A 23,622-nucleotide genomic window follows, 5' to 3' on the forward strand; every position below is an offset into this window, starting at 1 on the left:
AATGATTAGATATATAACCGGATCATCATTAAAACACACATCAACATTGACAAAATCATCAACCTCATTGTCATCAACAACATCACCATGTAAATATTATTATAGTTTGAATCAACCAGTATCGACATCTTGTTATTTCTACTCTACTGCATCTTCTTTTTCTTCAAAGTCTTTGAGAATAGCACTTGTTGGAGCACCTGTAAGTTGGCATGTCAACAAACAAACAAATATGATCCATACTATCTATCAATCTAGTCATGACTAACACCTTTTTTTTATTATTTTTGTTGATCATTTCTAGGGATCTGGTAAAGGAACACAAAGCGCAAAAATGGAAAGAGACTTTGGTTTGAAACCAATCTCTACAGGTCAAATTCTTAGACAAGTTGCAAGTGACGTTTCACCATTGGGAAAGGAAATCAAAGCTATTTTGGATTCTGGAAGTATGTATTAATATAATAAAAATAATAATAATTATTTATTTATTTATTTTTTTATTTTTAGAATTGGTATCAGATGAATTCATGTTAAAAGTGATGCAAGAATATTTGGGTAAAATGAAGGAACAAGGATACCTTTTGGATGGATATCCAAGAACGACAAAACAAGCAGAAGACTTGGACAAATGGTTGGAAGAGAGAAAGATGCCACTTGATTTTGTATTATATTTAGATGTACCAGAAGAGGTGTTGATGGACAGAATCCAAGACCGCTGGATCCATCCATCCAGCGGCCGTGTATACAACTCTCAATACAACCCACCCAAGGTCAAGGGTGTCGATGACGTTACCGGCGAGGCCTTGGTCAAACGTTCCGACGACAATGACCTCAAGGTTCGTGAACGTATCGACACTTATCATCGTGAGACTTTACCCATTCTCACTCACTACAAAACAAAAGGAAAATTATTGACTGTTCACTCTCCAAATTCTGATGTTGGTTATGAATCTATTAAAACAATCTTTGAAAAGTATAAATAAATAATAGTAATAATAATAATAATAATACGAACAAATCAAATGTATAGAGATACATACATACATACATATTTGCATCAATCAAAACAAAAATCAAATGATGGAATAGAAAAAGAACATTCAATTTAGAATAGATTTGTAGAATAATTTTTTGGTTGGAATACAATTGTTGTGATGGTTATTGAATCAATCTAATTGATACAATACATCACAAATGGAACAACTGACTCTAGTTGTTATTTATTTATTGAGACATTTCTCCCTCGACAAACATATTTTGGGTGTCATCAAAGTGGATGATCTTTTCAGTACCAGAGGTGTAGGTAAGAGTAAGTGGTTCACCAGTAATGTCAGAGATGACACTACCATTGTTGAGAGAGGCTGCAACATAGATGGAAAGAGTGACAATAGGTGTGTAATCGGCCATTTGATTGTTGAGAACAGTGGTGGCGTTCAACTCACTGTCAACAGACTTTCCATTGACAATGGCTGTTTGGGTAAGACCAAATGTCAATGCTTCACCATAGTTGTTGATAATACCGTATCCCTTGACAGTTGAACTGTTGGCAGATCCAAAATAACCAGCATCAAGGAATGGGTATTGATGACCCTTGGAGCAAGAGGCAACATTACTGATTCTTGAAATCTTGGCTCCATTTTGGATTTGAGTGTTACTAGCATAAAGTCCATAGGCTTCATTAAATGTAATTGTGTTTTCTAAATAGATAGATAAAAGAAAGGAAAAGAAAAAAAGATAATTAAAAAATGTTGTTTCATTTTTTTTGTATTTTGTTTTTTTTTTAAACTTACGCAAGAATGGTTTGATGGATAACCAAACAACATTGGAAACCTTTCCATTGACGGATTTGACAACACAAACTTTTTCTTGTGATGAAGAGAGGGCAGAGAGACCTGCTTGAGAGAAGGCAAATTTGAGAGAATATGTAGTCATTTTAGATTTAATTTAGTTGATTAGATGTTTTTGATTTGGAATGATTTGAATACTGATTTCTTGTTTTATTTATACTCTTTGGTAGACCATGAATTACTATTGGTATTCATGTACAAGGCCAACCGAGGTTTAAAAGGGATATCCTATCCTAGGATATATCCATTTTGGATTGGGAGATCCCAATACCAAATTTTACAAAGCCCAAAACCCAAAAAAAAAAATGATTTTCCCACCCACGAATTTTTTGGTATTGATTTGATTGGATTGATCAATCGAGATGAAATCAAAACAAATTAGTTTGGTTCTGATATATACTTTTTATCACCCCATGCATTGCCATCATATTTGTATTGAATAAAGATAAGATTCTAAAAAATATAAACCTGTGAGCACCACCACCATGCTCTAGAGAAATCGGTCAAATATGTGTAAATTTAATAAAATTACACTATTAATTTGCAAATAAAAGATTATATGATATATTTTTTATATTTACCTAAATGTTGTTGGTGCATTTAAAGTCTGATTCAATTGCCCCAGTGAGTGTGGATACTTGTAATGACTTGATTGAATAGCTTGCAATAGAAATAATAGTTGATTTGATTGTTCCTGTTGAAAACTATTCAATCAAGTCATTACAAGATCATCTTTAATCCATTTAAATGTATACTTTTAAGATAGTATAATAATTATACAAACCTGATACCGATTGTATTTTTGCTAGACCAATTGAATGTTTTCAACAAAAGGTTCATTGTTGTAATAGTGTTTTGGTTGGTCGATGGGCGTCGTCTCTTGAGTGCAATTATTGTTGATTTGGTGGTCATTCCAACACCACTAGACACTGATAGGTGGAAGAGGAGTGATAGTTGATACTGTTGAGTATCTAGATGTTCTTCTCCACTCTTTCTATTAGTGTTGTCAACCTAATCCTTTCCATTTTGATCAATTATTTCATTGTTGTAATGATTGCAATTATTTTAATGATTATAATGATTGTAATCATCGGAATGCATAATGATTGTAATGATTGTATTGTTGTAATGATTATAATCGTTGGAATAATTGTTTTGATGATGATTGTAGTCATTATAATGATTGTTGACTGATAGTCACCGAAATAGTTGTATAGTTGGTGATTGTGTCGATAAGAATGATTGTTGATTGATATATTTAGAAGAGGTTGACCACATAGATGGTGTTTACTATATAAATAGTCTCCTCTACGTTGTGTATTAGTGTTGAGAACCAATCCTTTCTATTTTTGATACAAATTTCAACAATCCTCTGAAATACACCTTTCATGATAACAGTTATCTACCCCCTAAACAATAATGATAAAGGTAACATCTAAGTATATGTTTTGTACATTTCTAATGTAAATGATCTATTTCTGCTTACTTTAATAGGTTAATGTTGCAAACAATTTGTTGAGCACTTGAATTGATAATTTATCAATAATATTTCTGTTTAAACTATAACCAACCTCCAACAGATCATACAATTATCTAATATTCATATACTATCTCTTTGGGGGCTATGTGATGCAGATAACCAATCTTGATTGACGAGGACCGATATATATTGATCAAATTAGTGGGAGGGTAGTGAGTTGACACTCTTGATCGATACTATCATCTCCATAAAATCTATAAAAATCATTAAAAATACTATTAGAACAGAGTATACATAAGGAGTATTTTTGTAATTTTACCTAATTTAATTAAATGTTTGTAAAGCATCATCGGTTTTGAGTAGGTAAACAAAAAGACAGAGTTGTTCTGCTTAAGACCATGTACGAAAAAAAAATAGATTTAAACATGATAGGAGACCTAATCCAGTACCGGTCCACTAAATCTTGGCAAACAGCAATAACCTTGGTAATGAAAAAGCAAAGAATGATATATAAAATATAAATAAAAAAGGTGTGATCACAAACCGAACTTATATTCGAAAAAAAAAAAAACTATTGTTTTATTTATTTATTTATTTATTTATTGATCCTATTGGATTGATTTGACTGACCTCTCTAATAGATAGTAGTAGTTGGATAGATGGTTGGTTTTAGTTTTGTGGCATGGGTCCCTCGACAAACATATTTTGGGTGTCATCAAAGTGGATGATCTTTTCAGTATCAGAGGTGTAGGTGAGCGTGAGTGGTTCACCAGAGATCTCTGAAAATACACTACCATTGTTGAGAGAGGCTGCAACATAGATGGAAAGAGTGACGATAGGTGTGTAATCGGCCATTTGGTTGTTGAGGACGGTGGTGGCATTCAACTCACTGTCAACAGACTTTCCATTGACAATGGCTGTTTGGGTGAGACCAAATGTCAATGCCTCACCATAATGGTTTACAATACCGTATCCCTTGGCAGTTGAACTGTTGGCAGATCCAAAATAACCAGCATCAAGGAATGGGTATTGATGACCCTTGGAGCAAGAGGCAACATTACTGATTCTTGAAATCTTGGCTCCCTTTTGGATTTGAGTGCTACTAGCATAAAGTCCATACGCTTCATTAAATTCAATAGAATTTTCTTTAGAATAGATAAAAGAAAGGAAAAGAAAAAAATATAATTAAAAAAATATAGAAATAGAAATAAATCAAAAAGATTAATAAATATTATATTGATTGAATAATAATAATAATTTTTAAATATTTTTAACATACCCAAGAATGGTTTAATTGATAACCAAACAACATTTGATACAGTTCCATTGACAGACTTGACAACACAAACTTTTTCCTGGGCAGAGGCAAGAGCGGCGAGACCAGCTTGTGATAATGAGAATTTTAAAGAATAGGTAGTCATTTTAGATTTAATTTAATTGTTTAGTTTAGTTGATTGATTGATTGATGAATTGAATGATTAAAAGAAAGGAAAATAAGCGAGTATTTATAATAGTTGGTTAGAACGAATTCATGTGTCCAATTTTGATCAAATACCAAATATATTATTCTATATCCAATCCAAAGAGCTAGGCCAATCCTATTGAAAATCCACATCCAATCATAGATTCGAATGCCATAGATATAAATGGGGTTGGGATTGTTGGTACCCCATAAATCGAAAAAATGCCATCCATCGTAGACTCATCTTCAGATTAGAGTATTGTGAGGGTGTTGCTATTGAAACCTATATTATACTTTTGATTTCCCATTATCACCTTCATTTACAAACTTTGAAGTTGAATTAATTATTAATCTTTTAGAGTACTCCTAAGTTTTGTGTAACTATTTTTCTTTTCTGTTGCACTGGTTTAATAATTTAAAAAGTATGAAACAGAAGAATAACGATGTTGTTCTTTGGATTGATAAATGCAATGACCGAAAACACATCGTTGATAATAATAATAATAATAAGAAGAAGTAAAAAGTATAAGAAAGGTCTTGATGGTAACCTGATAAGTACTGCATTATGTGAACAAAAAATTAAAAGGGAGGTCATCCCTCAGCAGCCCACTTCGTTCAATTGTTTTTTTTACAGAAGTCATGCTCGCAAAGATTGAACATTCCATTGATCTTGTTAGTGTTTATTAATAAACTTCCAGATAGCTTTAAGACTATTAATCTTTCTCTTTCTTTTTGTTGGAATTCGTGTTCTTTTAGAACCCCACCCCCATTTCATAACCGATAGTTCCCCACTTTCACCATTCACACCACCATTCACCAAACGAATATCCGATAGTTCCCCACTTTCACCACCACATACATGATTGATCGTCGTTTATCAGTAGCCATCCCTCCCCACCCCTACCATAACATGGCTACTGATAAACGACGACCAATCCCCAACACACCTCACGCGCCCTTCAAACACTAGTGGAAGGATTGAACTGTTTAGTTTTCACCAACGTACACTCCACATACCTCCTCTCGCGAGCGAGGTGTTGCCAGCTTCCTTTCATTGCAAAAATTGGGTGGCAAATGGGAGATATTTAATAAATAAAACGAAAGTTTTTTTTAATTTGAAAAATTCAGGTGCCTGAAGGTAAGTGGAGCCGGTCAAGTCGCAAAGTGCGCTCCACCAATGACAGTCTGAAACTCCCTCCTACCCACCTCAAATCACCAACACCACACCAAAATAAATATAAAGTAATAAAATTAATTTTTTTTCCCTTTGTCAAGTGTATCACCTACCCCCCATTTCACCGTTCACTACTGCACTTGTACACTCACTTCCACTCTAACACAATTTAAACACTGCACTGTCTTGTTATTTATTTAACATAAAATCCATCACTAACATTTATAAACAAACAAATTAATACTATTAATTTCTTGTGCTTGTCCATTATTCACTTCGTCAAGCAGACAATCTCCTTCAACTTTTTCTTATTGTCCTTGTAACAAATCATCATCATTTTTTAAAAATACTTAAGTAATATTATTATTTATATACAACAACCACATATCTATCTTAAATCTCAAAGCAAATAGTTAAGAGCACCGCTTCACCATCATCCAATCACAGCAAATCACTTTTTAATTTTTATAAATAGAAAAAAAAAAAAAGAAAAGATGGTAGCAGCATCGATTGTCACTGGATTAAATCCAATGGCAGTGCCATTGACATTATTCATTGTTCAATTATTATTAATTGTTGTAATTTCTAGACTTTTATATTATGTATTATCATATGTTCAACGTATGTATAGATAGAGAGAAATCAAATATCAATATAAGATTTTTAACATTATTATCTTTTTTGTTATTTCTATTTCTTTTTCTATTTTCTATTTTCTATTTTCTATTTTCTATTTTCTATTTTCTATAGAACCACCTGTAATTTCAGAAGTTATTACAGGTATTTTATTAGGACCATCTGTACTTGGTATTTCAAAAGCCTTTTCACAAAATGTATTCCCAGCCAGTTCGTTGACCGTACTCAATGTCATTGCCAACGTTGGTTTGATCTTTTTCATGTTTATGGTTGGTTTGGAAGTCGATCCAACCATCCTCAAAAAGAATCTCAAATCCTCTATGATCATCTCGCTCAGTTCCATTATCCTACCATTTGCCATGGGTATTGGTTTGGCTGCCATTCTCTACGACAAGATGGTTGCCGAAGATGAAAAGCTTTCCTTTCCATTGTTTTGCGTCTTTGTCGGTGTTGCCATCTCCATTACTGCTTTCCCAGTGTTGGCTCGTATTCTCACTGAAAGAGGTTTAATGACTTCAAAGGTTGGTGTTACTTCTTTGGCTGCTGCTTCTGTTGATGATGTCATGTATGTAAACAAAAGAAATATAAAATAATATACTCTATACACATATACTTACTTATATTTCTTTTAGAGCATGGATATTATTAGCATTTGTAGTATCATTTGCAAATAATTTAAAGACTGATGGACCAGATGATGCAAGAAATAGATTGTCTGCTTTGTGGACATTTATTCTGTTGATTGGTTTCATTGTACTTATGTTTGGACCGGTTAGAATGGGATTGGCACATATCTTTAGAAAGTATGTAAAGACAGAGTCACACAAACATCAAATGGTTGTTGCTTTGTTGATGCTCATGTTTATGTCGGCCTTTTACACCGAGGTGATTGGTGTACACGCCATTTTCGGTGCTTTCATCCTTGGTGTCATTGTCCCACGTCACGACGGCTTCCATCACATGTTGACCGAACGTATTCAAGATGTTACCACCATCGTCCTCTTGCCACTCTACTTTACCTTTTCGGGTCTACGTACAAAGTTGAATTCCATCGACTCTGGCGTGGCCGGAGGTTGCACTGTACTCATTATCGTGTTTGCCTGTTTCGGTAAGATTGTCGGCGCCACATTTGCCTCACGTTTCTGTAAAAACACATGGAGAGAGAGTATCACCGTCGGATTCCTCATGAATACCAAGGGTCTTGTAGAGTTGATCGTCTTGAACATTGGCTACGAGATTGGTATCCTCAACCAAACCTTGTTCTCCATGTTTGTTGTGATGGCGTTGGCCACCACCTTTATGACGACGCCAGCCGTCTACTTTATCTGGACACGTTGGGAAAACAGACAGTCTCGCGTGCCAATGGTGCCCAGAGCCGCCGGCAAGTTCAATATCCTCCTCTACCCCACCCAGGTCCGTTTGGGATCGGTAATGACTGCCATCGCCGCCGCCATCACCTCGCCCAAAGCAACCTCCAAGAAATACAAGATCTCTAGTGTCTATGCGACCGAAGCCATTGGTGACCGTCCCTCGACCTACTTTTTCAACAGTCTCAAGAACTTGCCACCCGCCAAACGCGAGATTTACGAAGCCATCCAAGAAGAGGCCACCACCATTGGCGTCGTCGTCAAGCCCATCGTCATGTCGTCGGTCGACATTGCCTCGGACATTCGCCATGTTGCCAAGACCCAGTGGCCCGATCTCGTCCTCATGGGCTGGACGCGTAACGACCGTGGCAGCGAGATGACCCAGTCGTCGACCGTCATGGAAAGCTTCTCCAACATGGGTGCTCAGTCTGCCGACGCCCCCTTTTACGGCAAGGTCATTGTCAATGTCCTCGAACACGTCAAGTCTGCCGTCGGTGTCGTCGTCGACAAGGGTCTTGACCGTTTCAACAAAAAGCACAACATCCTCTTCCCCTATTCTGGTCAGACCTATGAAAACGACGCCATCACCCTTGTCCTCAAGATGGCACGTCGTTCCAACATCACAATCACCATCCTCACCAACCAAGTCGAACAGACCCGTCAAAAGATCGTCGCCAACGAGAAGCTCGACATCAACCAGTTCACTATCAACGCATCCGACGACCCACACCAAGAGGCACTCGCCAAGGCCAAGGACCAAGATGCCGACTACTGGTTAGTCGTCGTCGGTCTCCCAAGAGAAGACTCTGTCAGACAAGAACAACTCGTCACCCAATCAGCTCACTCTCTCTTGATCGTCCATCCATCCAACCAATTACTCGAAATCCAAAACCTTGGAAACGGTCAACTTAAAATGTCTTGTGCCAATCTCACCTCTGATTCTCCTCAAACTATTGAATTACCTCAATTAGATCATCATAATAATCAATAATTAATCATACAAAACTATAATAATAACAATCAATAATAATACTTTTACAAAATGAATAGAATAAAAATAGATCATTTTTTTTCATTCTTTAAAAATTACCAAGTCTTTAGTAGTTGTTGTGTAGTCAAACCCATTTTTTATTCTTTTCTTTTTATCAAATTCTTTCAAAAGATAGATAATAATAATAATATTATTTATATGTCTTGTTACTATCAATGGGTAATGTAATATCACATATTCAAGTGGATGAAGAAGTTGTAGATACAACAAAAGAAGTTCAACTGGTTGTAGATCAACAAATATTTAAAAAAGTAATCAAGAATAGATACTTGACAAATCTAATCTTTAGTCATGTTAGAGGTATTCATAGAAACCTTGTTATCAATTCATTTCTCAAACCTGGTCATATAGATAGTTATGTTCAAGTATATGACTATCTTGGACAAAGTTATTGTAATAAAAAGGTATTCCCGAAAGTTGTCAAGGAAAAGGTAAAGAATGCAATAACACAAGTTCAAGATAATGGTCAAATGAAAAAGAAGAAGAAAGGATCAACCATTGGATTATCATTCTTTTCATTTTATGAAAAGGAAATGGGACCAAAAGCATTATGTGAAGATCCAAATATAGATTTGGAGACATTTAAACAACTCATTCCATTGGTACGTCCTAGAGCAATCAACTCTAGAAATACAACTATTTTACATTGGGCAAATATTAGTGGTAATATGGAAAGAGTAAAGTATCTTGAAGAACAAGGATACAAGGCAAATTTATGTCCACCAAATTATAAACCAGTACCATCTATCAATGTTGATGAAACATTTACTAGTTATGATTCAATCAAATATGATCTCACTTGGTTGGGTGATGAAAAAAGGTTTACCAAGATATTAGATAGATTAAAAAATGTTTTATTTAAATCTATTTATCCAAAACCTCTACTCGGTGCAGACAACTTATTTCAAGAAAGGTTAAAGGATATGTTTTATCAATACAACTTGTATCGTGTTAGTCAAAACTTGGATCAAATAATAGTACCAACTGCCGATCTATCCACCACAACTTTATTCAACAAAAAAGAGTTAAATCTAATATTTACATTGTTGGTAGTACTATTGATAGATCAAACTGTTAATTATCCAACTACACAATTGACAATTAAAATGTTAATACTTGCCAACAATCCAATTATTACCAATTATTTCATGGTCATGGGTCCATTTAGACATTTGCCTCAGGGTTGGACAAGAGATACCAAAATCACTGCAATGTTGGTTGACTATTGTTCACTTGTTTCTCCAGAGGCTTATGCAACGGCTGTTGATAGGTTATGGGCCAATGAAACACCACAAGTAATAGAAATGAACCTCACAAGGGCAGTTCATCATGCAATGTTAAACAATCAATTGACAACCTTTAGAAATATTTTACAATCTGGTAAATTTGAAATATCTTCTATTGGTACGGTCAACCTTTGTCCACAATATTTTGACGAGTATTTTAATATCGCTTTGGAATTCTTTACCGACCCCAAGTATAATGAAAATGCAAATCAAAAGTTTTGGACCGAAATTTATAAATTGGCAGCTTATACATCAAGAAATCATATTTTAGATCCATTCTTTTCAAATGAAAGCGTTGATCAATCTAGTATACTATTTGACCCATTACATATCTTTGTATTATTAGAACAATCTATAAATGGTGCAAATTATTCATTGGCTATGAAAATTAAAGATTCACCATTAATGAATCAATTACAAGCAATGGAATGTATCTCTAAATTTGCTCAAAATATTCCAACTCTTTGTGCCAATAGAATTAGTAATGCAGTAGATTTTATTATCACTTGGGAAGGTGGTATAACATTATCAACTTGGAAACAAACAATTTCAAAATCAATCCAACTTCAAAGATTAGATGTATTATTAAAATTAGTTGTATGTAAAAAAAATAATAATAATATCTAAATCTATTAATTATAATTACACATTTTATTAATTTATCTATTTTAATTTGTATTTCGTTAGGATGTAGGAATAGTATCACAAAACAATCCAATTAATATTGGTTGTATTATTATTAGACATACTGGATTTATATTAGAATGTTTGGAAGAGTTACCATCAAATTGTATTGGTTCAGAAATAACACTAAAAAAATGGAGAAAATTAATTAGAAAGGCTAGATCATCAAATTGCCTCAATCTAATTGCCATCGTTCTTGAGAGATATTTAGAGTTATGTATTACTGAACAAAAGTATAAGGATCAGATCAACCGTTTCCTATCTCAAAATATCGCTTCCGCAAACCAAAATAAATAAATAAATAAATAAATAATTCATTACCCTTGATTATGTATTTAGAAAAACATAGAAATACAGCTATATTACATTGGGCAAATTTAAGTGGTAATATGGAGAGAATAAAGTATCTTGAATATGAGGGATACGAAGCTCATGATGATGTACATCCTTACGATTGGCGGAAATTGGCCAACAACATTAATATCGAAGAGACATATGATTCAATTGAATCAATTGACAATGACATTTCATGGATTAATAATGACACTCGATTGGAAACAGTAGTAAAGAGACTAAAAGAAATCTATCCAACTCTCAAACGACACTCTTCTCCTGCTCCTTCTGTACTACTCATTGCAGACCAATTCTTTAATGAAAAGTTAAATGAAATGTTTACAAAATACAACGAGTATCTTGGACGTCAAAACTTGGATCATGTAACAGTAACAACTGATCCATCAACCGAATTTACCAAACAAGAGTTAAATTTGTTATTTACTTTGTTTGTGGCAGCTGGATATGGAGCTCATTGTAATACTACCCATTACACAATCAAAAGATTGATTCTTATCAACATCCCAATCATTACAAATTATATATTGGAATTGGCAGTTAAACTGTGGAGACTAGATATCGAAATGGTTGGATTCTTTGCAATGGTTTCATCAGTGTAGTGTGCCAGGGCAACCGATTATTTTTGGGTCAACCAAACTCCTTATCGGATGTCAGGGTATCTTGGCGACGTTCTCAACGATTTATTTATAAACAACCAACTGGCAGGGATTAGAAATATATTACAGTGTGGTAGACTCCCGCTACACTCTATTGAATCATTTCCAAATCTTTGTACAAAATATTTTGATGAATATTTAAAGATTGCTTTAGATTTCTATAGCAATGATATCAACAAAAATAGAAATGTAAATCATTTATTTTGGGTAGTACCATTACACAAATACTAAAATACTCTATAAATGGTGGAAATTATTCATTGGCGATGAGAATCAAAGAATCACCACACCTTGATCAATTAGATGCTTTGAAATGTATCTTAACTTTTGTTGAAAATATTCCAACATTGTGTGCCAATAGAATTGGGGAAGCTGAAGATTTTGTTATCTCTTGGGAAGGTGGAATAGTATTATCAACTTGGAAAAGAATAATTCACAAAGCAATTGAAAGGCAAAGACTTGATCTTTTATTAAAATTGGTTGTAGGTAGAATACCACTCACTATCATATTTATTTAACTCTCGAGATTAATGAATTAATATTTTAGATCAACAAATAATAATTAGGATATCGGAGTAGTATCTAAAAAAAACAAAATTTTTGGTTATAATATATCTGAAAACATTATCCAACAGCCAGGATTTTTTCTAGAGTGTTTGGAAGAACTACCTCCATGTTGTTTTGATCGAATAAGAATACCAAGTTATTGGAAAAGAACGGCTATTCGAAAGGCCAAACGAACAAACAACCTCAATCTCATCGTCGCAGTATTAAATAGATATACAGAAATATGTATTCCAAAAAATAGTTTGGGATTTAAGGAAATGAAAGATTTTCTTTCAAAATATGAAACAAAATAAATATTAATAGTAATTGTAATCATATTCATATTCTTTGATTCAAATAAATTCATAACTCTTCTTTTTTTTTCAATGATGATCATAATCGAAAGATTATTCTTTTATAATACAACTCTAAAATAAATAGTATAAAATATACTTATCATAGAGTAAGTAGTATTTATTTAATTAAATCAATATATCTCTAGATATTAACAAAAAAAACAAAAAAAGATTATAAACTTCACAGTGAAGATGGAGAACTCTTAATTCGTATTATTCTTACAAACCCATAGTATTATATTATATCAAATATTATTCAGTAATGGATGATGATGGAAAAGAATCAAATAACATTGATAAAGTATTCAAACAAGTATTCAAGAATAGATACTTGATCAATCACATCTTTGGTCATGTGAGAGGTATTCATAGAGATCGTATGATTGCCTATTACGACTTTACAGATGCAGATTATATTGAATATTCAATGTATCATCAAAGGTTAAATGGTGTAAAGTACATATACAGTCATATGAGAGTATACAATGATATTGGAGATACGTTTTATCGACATCCGATCTACTCGACGATCATCAAGGATAGAGCAACTGACAACAACAAGGGACGCGCATACTCATTCTTTAACTATTACAGATATGGTTCGTCACCATCTAAAGTTTGTCGTAACCCTGATATCGATGTAGAGACATTCAAACAATTGGTATTATTGGCAAGTCCTAAAATGATAAACCCAAGAAATACATCTGTCATGGATTGGACAAGGAAAAGTGGAAACACAGCAAGAATACAATATCTTATCGATCAAGGTTATAAAGAAAAAGAAAAAGATAAAGATAAAGAGAATCAATTGGTTGACGCTACTATTGTAGTTGTAGAAGAAAAAGATAAAGATAAAGAAAAAGAATTGGTAGATCAAGTCAACAAATTAAAGATAGAGTATAAAGAAATTATTAGTAAAAAATACAATCAACAATCAATCGATCATTATATTCAATCAAGATTAAAAGAAATGATTAATCATTATAGAAATTATCAAAACAACATTAAGAATCAAAATAATAATAACAAAAAAGAAGTAATCTTGGATCTTCCATTAGATGAAATATATTCATGGTTTACAAAACAAGAGATTGATTTAATATCAAAGTTTTTGTTAGAGTTTGAAGGATTAGCAAGTATACATGTGCGACCAGCCATCAAGAAATTATTATTACTAGATAATCCAATCATAACAACATGTTTTATAACACTAAAACCATTCAACACAAAAAATCAAGAATATATAGTACAATGTTGTTCCCATTTATCATTTGATACATTCAAGTTTGCAATGAACCATCTTTGGGCAGACAAGGTTGATATCTGGGTAAATGACCTACTTGTCTATTTCATAACAGATTCATTGAAAAATGGAGAATTGGTAGCAACAAGAAATGTTTTATTGAGTGGTCGGTTACCAATCAACTCGTTACTCAGAACCATCCTTTTCCTTAGACCAACTTATTTGGATGGATATATTAGAATTGCTTTAGAATTCTTTAGCAAAAAGGAAAATGATTCAACAAACAAAAAGTTTTGGGCAGAGATTTTAAAGATTGCATCTTGGGCAAGACCTGATATTATGGATACCTATTTCTCCAATGATATTATCAACCAAACAGATATCTCACATATGATAGACAATTCAATCAAAGGTGGAAATTATTCAATGGCATTGAAAATTAAAAACACATCCACCTTTGATCAATTGGAAATGGTTGTTCACATACGTCAATTTGTTAGAGCAATCTCTACATTTTGTATAAACCGTGTTAGTGAAGCAATCAATTTTGTAATTGAATGGGATGGTGGTAAAATTATTTTATCAAATTGGAGAAATCTCATAAACGATGTATTATCAAGAGAAAGATTTGATATTTTATTAAAATTGGTTGTATGTTTAAAAAAATAGATAGATAAATATTTATATTATTTTTAAAACTCTTTTTATTAATTTAATTTAATTTTAATTTATTGTAGGAAGTAGGGATTGTATCAAAAAATAATTCTTTGGATATTGAAACAATGGTGATTCAAAAAACAGGGTTCCTATTAGAGTGTATGGAATCTCTACCACCAAATTGTTTAAACACTAGTAACCTAAGTACTAAGCGTTGGAAGAGATTAATTAGAAGGGCTATTACAGTTGGATCGATTGTTCAGGTTGGTATGGTCGTAGAGAAATATTTTGAATTGGGTATAGACTATGATGAAAAAAAGAAAATTCAAGTAAAGAACTTCGTATCAATGTATACTAGTCGAGATAATTACCACCAAATATGTAACCAAAAAAAACAGAAACAATAAAAAAAATAAATATATTTATATTCTTCAGGGTGAGGGAGACATTTATTATTACACCTTTTATTCATATATATATATTTATATATAAATAAAGAGTAATGAAATATTTAATAGAAATGGATGATTTTGTCAAAAGGGAATAAAACATAAATCCTTTTTGTCGATTTCAATTTTTCAACATTAGATTCATACCTACCCTTCTTTGTTGAAGAAATGTCAAGTAATAATTCAGAGGTTGAAGAACTGAGAGCATCAGGAAATAAAGTATGATTGTGTGTTTTATATATACTCTCTAAGTAGAGGTAACAATAGATTTACTTACTTAATATCATTCCTTTACACCTTTTACTTTTTTTAGAAATATATTGAAAAGAGATATAAAGAAGCAATAACAATCTATCAACAAGCTATTAAATTATCAAAAGATGATGCAACATTCCCATCAAACATGGCAGCATGTTGCTTTGAATTGGGTGATTATGATAGAGCATTAGAGACATGATCAATGTGCAAGGAGATGATCCCAAACAACTTTCTAAAAAGAATCTTGCTCGTATTGCTAGAATTGTACATTTAAAGAAACCAAAACAAGAGTTGATAGAGTTTGTTAATCAAGTCATCGATCAACTCGATCAAGATATTCTTAAAGACAAGTCGTTTGATTTTGAAAAGATCAAGAAATCAGTAGACACTTTGGATCAAGAAGATTGGACTAAAAAGAATGGTTCTGGTCGTGTGGATGTGTCAACACTACCAAGTCGTCTGCCTGCAAGATCAGATTTGAAAGAATACTTTATTGTCGGTCACGACACTCCAAAAAGTGCACTGAGCCCACACGTCGATGGAGACGAGGTCGAGCCTCAAGGCGACGATCCAATGTCCATCATGAGAATAAAAGAGATTGAAGAGGAACGTATCCTCTTGCGTAACAATCCCTCGTTATCATTCTTTTACGGTGGTGCTGGAGATTGCCGTCATGCATTGGCCACACTCGCCGATTTGAATCGTCAACTCGTCAGAGACGGTCCACCCGAGGCCAAGATTCACTTTACACTCAACGATCTCGTACCGTCTGTCATGGCTAGAGGACTATTATTCTTTTCTTTGTTGGAAGAGATTGGACATTATGATAATATTGAAAAAGTGTACAAGGAAAGAGAAGCTGCCAATGCAGCAGTCGTTCTCTACTATACCTATATTGGTGTCGGTATGCCAGTGGCTATATACAACATGTTGGTTGCTCGATTAGAAAAGCTCGTCTCCCTCGGAGACAGCGACCAGCTCCCGAAATGGATGTCCATCAGTGCAGCTGATTGGCCAGGTATCAGAGATTCATTCAAGTATTGGATCGAGGAAGAACCAGTGCTGACATGGCCACAAGTTAAAAAGAAAGCAACGGACGGCGACTCTACACCCTTGGACCCTGGAGAGGAATCATTAGCATGTGACAAGTTTAACAAGTCAGAGGATAAAAAAAGCCAACAGATGGAAGAGATAATGAGCCACGTGAATGACCCAAAGTTTCTGGCCCAGATGGGTATCAACCCAAACGACGAAGCAAAAAAGAAGCAATTGATTCAGCAACTCACCAAAGATGGCATTTTTAATCAAATACAAGAAGTACAAAACTCGTATTTGAATTTGCCCAGCGAACTAGACTGGCTCCACGTCTTTAGATACCCCATGCTCCCCGTGGTTAACGCCGACTATGGCGAGCATATGACACCTGCCAAGGCAATCAAGGTTCTAGATGGTTTGTCGGCAAAGGTTCCCAAAAGAGTAGAATCTTTTAAAATATTTGCAAAAGATGACATGATCAAGGTTAATCCAACCTTTTTCGATCCCGTATATGCTCGCAAAACATTTGGTGATACGACAGCCGATTTTGCCTTTAAACCAATCAATATCGTCGCAGATTTCAATCAATATGTTTGGGTGGGTCTGCCAAAACACAACAAGACATTGTTTGACCATTTCATTCATGTATTTTACCAAACCGCACGTGGCCTAGTCAGATTGTCATCAAGCAATGCATTGGTCATTGAAATGCGTGTAGGTGATTACCAATCGGTCTTGGAAAGTGTACGTGACAATAAGGAGGAGAGAAAGGCAAGTGGAATGGCAGTTGAATATGACAGTATTTACCTCAGTAACGTACCAGATTACACTGGTTACTTGAGTGTATTTACAGACACTATTGAAATGCTCAAACCAGTCAAGCACTCGTACATTGGTTTCAATATATTTCTCAACACTTCATTGTGGAAATCATTCGACGATACCATCCACACTTATCTCCTCGTACCAGGTGCCAAAGCATTGCCACGATACCTTGGTGTAAAGTCTGTCGGAACGGGTGATCTGTGGCAAGGCTTGCGATTCTCTCGAGTCGAGGGACCCATCCCATTGGATCAATTAGTCGGTCGTGATGAATTGGTCGCTTGGTTATCACGATTATTTATCAGTATTGTCACTCCCTCTGCAATGGAACCTCGTACAGTCCCTATCAACAGTCCCGACAATATTGCAATGTTTTTCAAATTCCTTGGTCGTTTGCTTCGAGTTGGATACCCACCACATTGGATATCTGGTATGGTCCAGTTATTACTCACTGGATCATTAACAACAGTTGAACCAACTCGTAAAAAAAGAATTATGCCTGTACCTCCACCTCGCTCCACTCCAACTTTAAAAAAGCTGTCAATCAAACCATGGATAATCGACATTCGTACACAGGCTGCATTGTGGATGGACAAGTATCAAATTAGATTGTTGGATGCTACTATACCCAGTGCTGCAGATATCAAGAGATACGATATCAAATTCGGCCATTTCACTGATTATGTCATGGGACCTCGGTCAAACTCTGGTTCTATATACGCACCAGTCATCATGTTGGCCATTGAATATCCAAATCAACTCAGTATACCTTTACACAGATTCAATTCAGGGTCGATTGCAGATGATAACCTTAGATTCCAACTCCTTGACCCTGCACGAAACCAGATTACCATTATCACTACCATCTTGTGTGATAAGCAAAAAGTATCATTTTGGATGTCTGAATCAGACTATAACAATCTAGTCTCTCTAAAAGCTACCATCAAACTATCTAGATGTGATATTTGGAAATCATTTACTGAACCAATATATTTAAAATAAATATAATTAAATAAATATATATTTAAAAAAGAAAATACAAGTAAAGAACTTCTTATCAATGTATACTAGTCGAGATAATTATCATCAAATATGTATCCAAAAAAACCCCAAACAATCAAAAAAAAGAAATATATAAATATTCTCCAGGTGAGGGAGAGACATTTATTACACCTTTTAATGAAATATTTAATAGAAACGGATGATTTTGTCAATTCCAGAATATAAATATATTTATTTTTTTTATTGTTTCTGTTTTTTTTGGAGACTGGCATTTATTTTAATATTTTAAAGTGGCCTCCAGGATGATGTGGAGGGAATCATTATCACTTTTTATTCATTTATTAAAAGAGTATTCAAATATTTATATTTAATCATTCTATAATAGAAATGGATGATTTTATCCAAAGGGAATCAAATCTAGATAAAGTATTCAAACAAGCATACTTGACAAATCAAATATTTGATCATGTTAGGAGTTTTCATCGAAATCTTATTATTTCTAAATATGGATAATTGGATTATAATCGATTCGAAAACTCATATCATCAAAGCAGAATTGGCTATATATACAGTCTTGTTAGAGTATTCAATGATATTGGACACTCTTTTTATAACCATCCAAAATATTCCACAATCGTCAAGGATAGAGCTTTGGGCAACAAAAAAGGACGCGCATAATCTTTCTTTAACCATTTTAGGTTTAAAATTTTGCCAGCTTATGTTGTCTGAATCCTCATATCGATGTAGAGACATTCACACAGATCGAATTGTTGGCAAGCCCAAAATCAATCAAACCAAGAAATCCAAAGATCATGTCTTTGACCAAGAAAAGTAGAAAAAAAGATAGAATACAATATCTTATCGATCGAGGATATAAAGACAATAATGATCAACACACGTTTAGTATCGACTACCGAATTATTAAATCTACTACTGATATCGATAGAGAGATGGATAACATCAATAAAGAATTGGAAGATCAAGTCAACACATTAAAGATAAAGTATAATGTAATCATTTGTGAAAGATACAATCAACCATCTATTGATCATTATATTGAATCAAATTTAAAAGATATGATTTATCATTATAAAAATACGAATCAAAACAATAATAATGAACCATATTCATGGTTTACAAAACAAGAGATTGATATGATATCAAAGTTTTAGTTGGGATTGGAAGGATTAGAAAGTACAGAAATGAGACTAGTCACCAAGAAATTAATCCAGTGCAATAATCCAATCATACTGACAAGTTTTATAACACTATCTCCTTTCAACATTGATAATCATGATTATATCGTACAATGTTGTTCCTATTTATCGTTGGATACATTCAAGATTGCACTGAACCATTTTTGGGGAGACATAATGTCTGATCATAACTCAATAAATGATCAACTTGTCTTTTACTTTAACTACTCATTATCAAAAGGAGAATTCAGAGCAACAAGAAATTTTTTATTGTGTGGCAGGTTACCAATCATCTCGTTGTTTCAAAACAAAAACCTATCATGGTACCAATCTATTTGGATGGATATGTTGAAATTGGCTTTGAATTCTTTAGCAACAAGGAAAATGATTCAACAAACAAAAAGTATTGGGCAGAAATCTTCAATTGCATCTTGGGCAAGACCTGATAGTACAGATATGTATTTCTTTAGTCATATTATCAATCATCCAAATATCTTTCAAATATTGTTGGAAAATGCATTAAAAGGTGGGAATTATTCGTTGGCATTGAAAATCAAAAACACAACCATCTTTGATCAATTATCATCTCTTGTTCTTTTAGGTCAATTTGTTAGAGCAATCTCTACATTTTTTATCAACCGTGTTAGCGAAGCAATCAATTTTGTCATTGAATGGGAAGGATGTAATATTATTCAATCAACTTGGAAAGATCTTATCAAAGAAGTTTTATCAAAAGAAAGATTTGATATTTTATTAAAATTGGTTGTATGTTTAAAAAAACAAAAAATATTTATTATATTATTATTATTAATATAAACTAATTGATTGTCTTTTCTATAGGATGCAGGGATAGTATTTGAATTTTTTAATTGTTACGAAATTGATAGGATAGTGATTCGCAGAACTGGTTCCTACTAGAATGTATGGAATCTCTACCCAAAGAATGTTTAGACACTTACCATTTAAAAGCTAATCGGTGGAAGAGATTTATCAAAAAGGCAGTTAGAGCTGGATCGCTTGCTCAGGTTGGCTTGGTCATCGAGAAATATTATGAATTGGGATTTGACTATGACCGTGATGAAAAGAAAAAGAGTAAAGTAAAAAACTTCTTATCCCTTTATACCAATAGAGATGATTATCATAAACTACATGTACCCAAAAGAAACCTAAACAACCAAAAGAAAAATTAAATTAAATAAATAAATAACCTGAAATGAATTTTTCTCAGAACCAAGCTTTCATGCAATTGTATTGTTTCAATTGTCGATGATTTAGATCATTCATTCATTTATAATGTTACTAAAGAAAGAGAAATAATGTCATCAAATGAAAATACATCTTTTAAAGTAATTGATCAGGTATTTAAACAAGTATTAAACAATCGATACTTGATTAGATCCATATTTGGTCATATTAGGAGTATTCATAGACAAGTAGTCGCCAACAAACTATCGGAATCATATGTATTCAGTATTGGTTATCTAGATAGTTTTAGTCAAGTCTATGATCATATCGGGTCAAGATTCTCAAAACAACCAATCTTTTCAACAGTCGTCAAAGAAAAGGTTGCATTGTGTAAACTAAAGGGTAAAGAAGAGGAGGAGAAGGAAAAAGTAACAACCATAACCCTTTCAAAGAGAGCAAAAGCATTGGCATTCTTTAACTTTTACGAGAATGTAATGGGTCCTCAAGAGTTGTGTCAGAATCCAAATATCGATTTGGAGACATTCAAACAACTCATTCCATTGGTACGACCAAGAGTATTCAACCCACTCAATCGATCAATCATGTATTGGACCATATCTAGTAGAGATATCGAAAAAATAAAGTATCTAGAAGAACTAGGATATAGAAATCATTCGAATCAACCACCCTATCGACATTCTTCATTACCACCACAACTACCTCCACCATCATCATCTACCAACCCAAACCTCTTTAATCTTCAATCATTATATACTAGCGATACTTGGATGAATGATAATAATAGTTTGGAACAAGCAATTGCTCAAGTAAAAATACATTGTGAATCAATTATAAAAGAAAGATATCAACAAACTGTCGACGACTACTTTCAATCTCTACTATTATCACTATTCCAACAATACAACAAATACCAATTAATGAATAATCTGGAACCAATAACTATACCACAAGACCCATCAACTTGGTTTACTCAAGAACAGTCGAATTTATTATTTGTACTATTGGTGATTATTGGACTTGACAAGGGTCTCTTTACCAATGCTATGCATCTAGTCATCAAGAAACTCATATTATTCAACAATCCAATCATTACAACCCATTTAATGACCATGCAACCAGATAGTACCAACCTTGCCAACATTATCATCAAATACAGTCTTTTATTGCCAGTTGACTCGTTTACGATAGTGTTGAATCATTATTGTACTCGTGAACCTCTTGTATCTATACAAAACCTACTTGGCTATTTCTTTAAAGACTCGTTGTTGCAAGGTGATTTTGTATCGGCTAGAACTATTTTAATGTGTGGTAAAATTGCCATCTCTTCCATTAGACTAGACCATTTCCTCAAACCAATACATTTGGATGGATGTGTAAAGATTGCTCTTGAATTCTTTTCTCGCAAAGAGAATGAATTTGTAAATCAAAAGATGTGGTCTGATATTTATAAAATGGCAGCACTAACATCAAGAAATGATATAATGGAATCATTTTTTACAACAATCGATACAACCGACAAGAAAAACAATACTCTTATTACAGATATACTAGGTAATTGTTTAAAAGGTGGAAATTATTCGCTGGCATTGAGAATCAAAGAATTACCATGTATCGATGATTTGGCAACACTCAACCTTTTTATGAACTTTTGTTATGCCATTCCTACTCTATGTTCTACTAGAGTCTCTGATGCAGTTGATTTTATAGTCAATTGGCAACAAAGTTTAATTACTTGGAATCAAGTTATCATCTCTTCAATCTATAAACAAAGAGTTGATGTATTATTAAAATTATCTGTAAGTCAAAACAGAAAAGAAAATATTAATAATTAATATTAATATTATTTATTTTAATTAATTTTAGCAAGTTGGCATTTTAAACAAAGATAATCCATTACATATTGGTCAAATGGTCATTAGACATACAGCCTTTTTATTGGAATGTTTAGAGGTGTTACCATCAAATTGTTTTTCATCGTCTGGTCCAACACCAAAACATTGGAAAATGATGCTCAAAAAAGCATACAACAAAAAAGTATCGGACCAAGTCATCCAAGTATTCCATAAATATTTTCAAGTTGTAGAAGAAGGTGGGCTTACAGAGTATAACTACGAAAAAATTAAAAGGTTTTTACATTCTAGGATAGGATGATGGTAATTTTAAAAAAATAATAAACAAAAAATGAAACACTATGTAATAATAATAATCTAACTTTTTCTAAGTTGATTGTGTGAGTAGGAAGTTTTGATCATTTTTTATTGGTAGGTATATTAAATTTAATTATTAATTAGATTGTTTGTCCTTCATTTCTAGAGTGAATGTTGCTTGTGGAAACCTAAAATAATTTGATTGCTTGCTGTACAGCAGTCGACTAGGTCTTGATAATCCAGGCCAGCATAGTACTCCTCGAAAAGTGGTTAAAAGAGAAAAGAATATGCAGAGATTGGACTGCTACCTGAATATTCTTTTCTCTTTTGACCACCTTCAAAGGAGTCTTGCTTTTCTTTATCTTGGGAAGGAGACCAATCGTTTGCAATGAAGTTGTAAACTCTGCACATTTAATTGTCAGAACGGTTAAAATGGGAGTCTGTTAGTCGAACAACTCTTGTCCCATTTTGGATCGTAGTGTGTTGCTGGATCCCAGTGATCAAAAAACAAAGTTAGTAATGGTAAGAACAATTCAAAACATTTACTCTATACATACAATTTTGGCAATAAACTTTGAAATCGTTTGTCAAGGCCAATCGAATCGGAAATGGCGTCTCAATCAATTTGAGTGATAAAGAAAAAAGCACTCTTACCATTTCGACTACCTTGTCTTCATAACCTAATTGACCAAACTTGATAAATATATTTCA

At 33.4% G+C, this 23,622-nt stretch overlaps 10 protein-coding genes across 10 annotated transcripts; 8 read left to right on the forward strand and 2 right to left on the reverse strand.

Annotated features, from left to right (window-relative positions):
* Nucleotide 1: 1 nt before the first annotated feature.
* adkB (adenylate kinase) lies at nucleotides 2–980 on the forward strand (the record flags this gene model as incomplete). The annotated part of the gene is made up of 3 exons (XM_004353893.1): nucleotides 2–199; nucleotides 302–443; nucleotides 505–980. 3 exons carry the CDS (start codon nucleotides 2–4, stop codon nucleotides 978–980), a joined length of 816 nt encoding a protein of 271 aa, XP_004353945.1.
* A 241-nt stretch (nucleotides 981–1,221) lies between these two features.
* DFA_12298 (uncharacterized protein) lies at nucleotides 1,222–1,929 on the reverse strand (the record flags this gene model as incomplete). Its single annotated transcript, XM_004366002.1, has 2 exons — nucleotides 1,222–1,694; nucleotides 1,788–1,929. 2 exons carry the CDS (start codon nucleotides 1,927–1,929, stop codon nucleotides 1,222–1,224), a joined length of 615 nt encoding a protein of 204 aa, XP_004366059.1.
* A 293-nt stretch (nucleotides 1,930–2,222) lies between these two features.
* On the reverse strand, nucleotides 2,223–4,745 carry DFA_12299 (uncharacterized protein; the record flags this gene model as incomplete). The annotated part of the gene is made up of 5 exons (XM_004353897.1): nucleotides 2,223–2,297; nucleotides 3,136–3,187; nucleotides 3,549–3,578; nucleotides 4,025–4,469; nucleotides 4,604–4,745. 5 exons carry the CDS (start codon nucleotides 4,743–4,745, stop codon nucleotides 2,223–2,225), a joined length of 744 nt encoding a protein of 247 aa, XP_004353949.1.
* A 465-nt stretch (nucleotides 4,746–5,210) lies between these two features.
* On the forward strand, nucleotides 5,211–8,954 carry DFA_12300 (Na+/H+ antiporter; the record flags this gene model as incomplete). Its single annotated transcript, XM_004353899.1, has 4 exons — nucleotides 5,211–5,302; nucleotides 6,436–6,581; nucleotides 6,711–7,161; nucleotides 7,229–8,954. 4 exons carry the CDS (start codon nucleotides 5,211–5,213, stop codon nucleotides 8,952–8,954), a joined length of 2,415 nt encoding a protein of 804 aa, XP_004353951.1.
* Nucleotides 8,955–9,169: 215 nt separating this feature from the next.
* On the forward strand, nucleotides 9,170–11,281 carry DFA_12301 (uncharacterized protein; the record flags this gene model as incomplete). Its single annotated transcript, XM_004353901.1, has 2 exons — nucleotides 9,170–10,897; nucleotides 10,988–11,281. 2 exons carry the CDS (start codon nucleotides 9,170–9,172, stop codon nucleotides 11,279–11,281), a joined length of 2,022 nt encoding a protein of 673 aa, XP_004353953.1.
* A 92-nt stretch (nucleotides 11,282–11,373) lies between these two features.
* Nucleotides 11,374–15,350, forward strand: DFA_12302 (uncharacterized protein; the record flags this gene model as incomplete). Its single annotated transcript, XM_004353903.1, has 6 exons — nucleotides 11,374–11,794; nucleotides 12,159–12,183; nucleotides 12,206–12,480; nucleotides 13,157–14,790; nucleotides 14,877–15,125; nucleotides 15,315–15,350. 6 exons carry the CDS (start codon nucleotides 11,374–11,376, stop codon nucleotides 15,348–15,350), a joined length of 2,640 nt encoding a protein of 879 aa, XP_004353955.1.
* A 63-nt stretch (nucleotides 15,351–15,413) lies between these two features.
* On the forward strand, nucleotides 15,414–18,362 carry DFA_12303 (uncharacterized protein; the record flags this gene model as incomplete). The annotated part of the gene is made up of 3 exons (XM_004353905.1): nucleotides 15,414–15,464; nucleotides 15,559–15,687; nucleotides 15,744–18,362. 3 exons carry the CDS (start codon nucleotides 15,414–15,416, stop codon nucleotides 18,360–18,362), a joined length of 2,799 nt encoding a protein of 932 aa, XP_004353957.1.
* Nucleotides 18,363–18,867: 505 nt separating this feature from the next.
* On the forward strand, nucleotides 18,868–19,534 carry DFA_12304 (uncharacterized protein; the record flags this gene model as incomplete). The annotated part of the gene is made up of 2 exons (XM_004353907.1): nucleotides 18,868–18,944; nucleotides 19,078–19,534. 2 exons carry the CDS (start codon nucleotides 18,868–18,870, stop codon nucleotides 19,532–19,534), a joined length of 534 nt encoding a protein of 177 aa, XP_004353959.1.
* Nucleotides 19,535–19,897: 363 nt separating this feature from the next.
* Nucleotides 19,898–20,748, forward strand: DFA_12305 (uncharacterized protein; the record flags this gene model as incomplete). The annotated part of the gene is made up of 2 exons (XM_004353909.1): nucleotides 19,898–20,323; nucleotides 20,446–20,748. 2 exons carry the CDS (start codon nucleotides 19,898–19,900, stop codon nucleotides 20,746–20,748), a joined length of 729 nt encoding a protein of 242 aa, XP_004353961.1.
* Nucleotides 20,749–20,874: 126 nt separating this feature from the next.
* Nucleotides 20,875–23,077, forward strand: DFA_12306 (uncharacterized protein; the record flags this gene model as incomplete). Its single annotated transcript, XM_004353911.1, has 3 exons — nucleotides 20,875–22,560; nucleotides 22,628–22,890; nucleotides 23,056–23,077. The coding sequence occupies 3 exons, from the start codon at nucleotides 20,875–20,877 to the stop codon at nucleotides 23,075–23,077; spliced, it is 1,971 nt and encodes a 656-aa protein (XP_004353963.1).
* Nucleotides 23,078–23,622: the final 545 nt, after the last annotated feature.

This window comes from Cavenderia fasciculata (genome assembly GCF_000203815.1).
Source record: "Cavenderia fasciculata unplaced genomic scaffold Scf_EUAJFUG02HR96I-5, whole genome shotgun sequence".
NCBI classification, from domain to species: domain Eukaryota; phylum Evosea; class Eumycetozoa; order Acytosteliales; family Cavenderiaceae; genus Cavenderia; species Cavenderia fasciculata.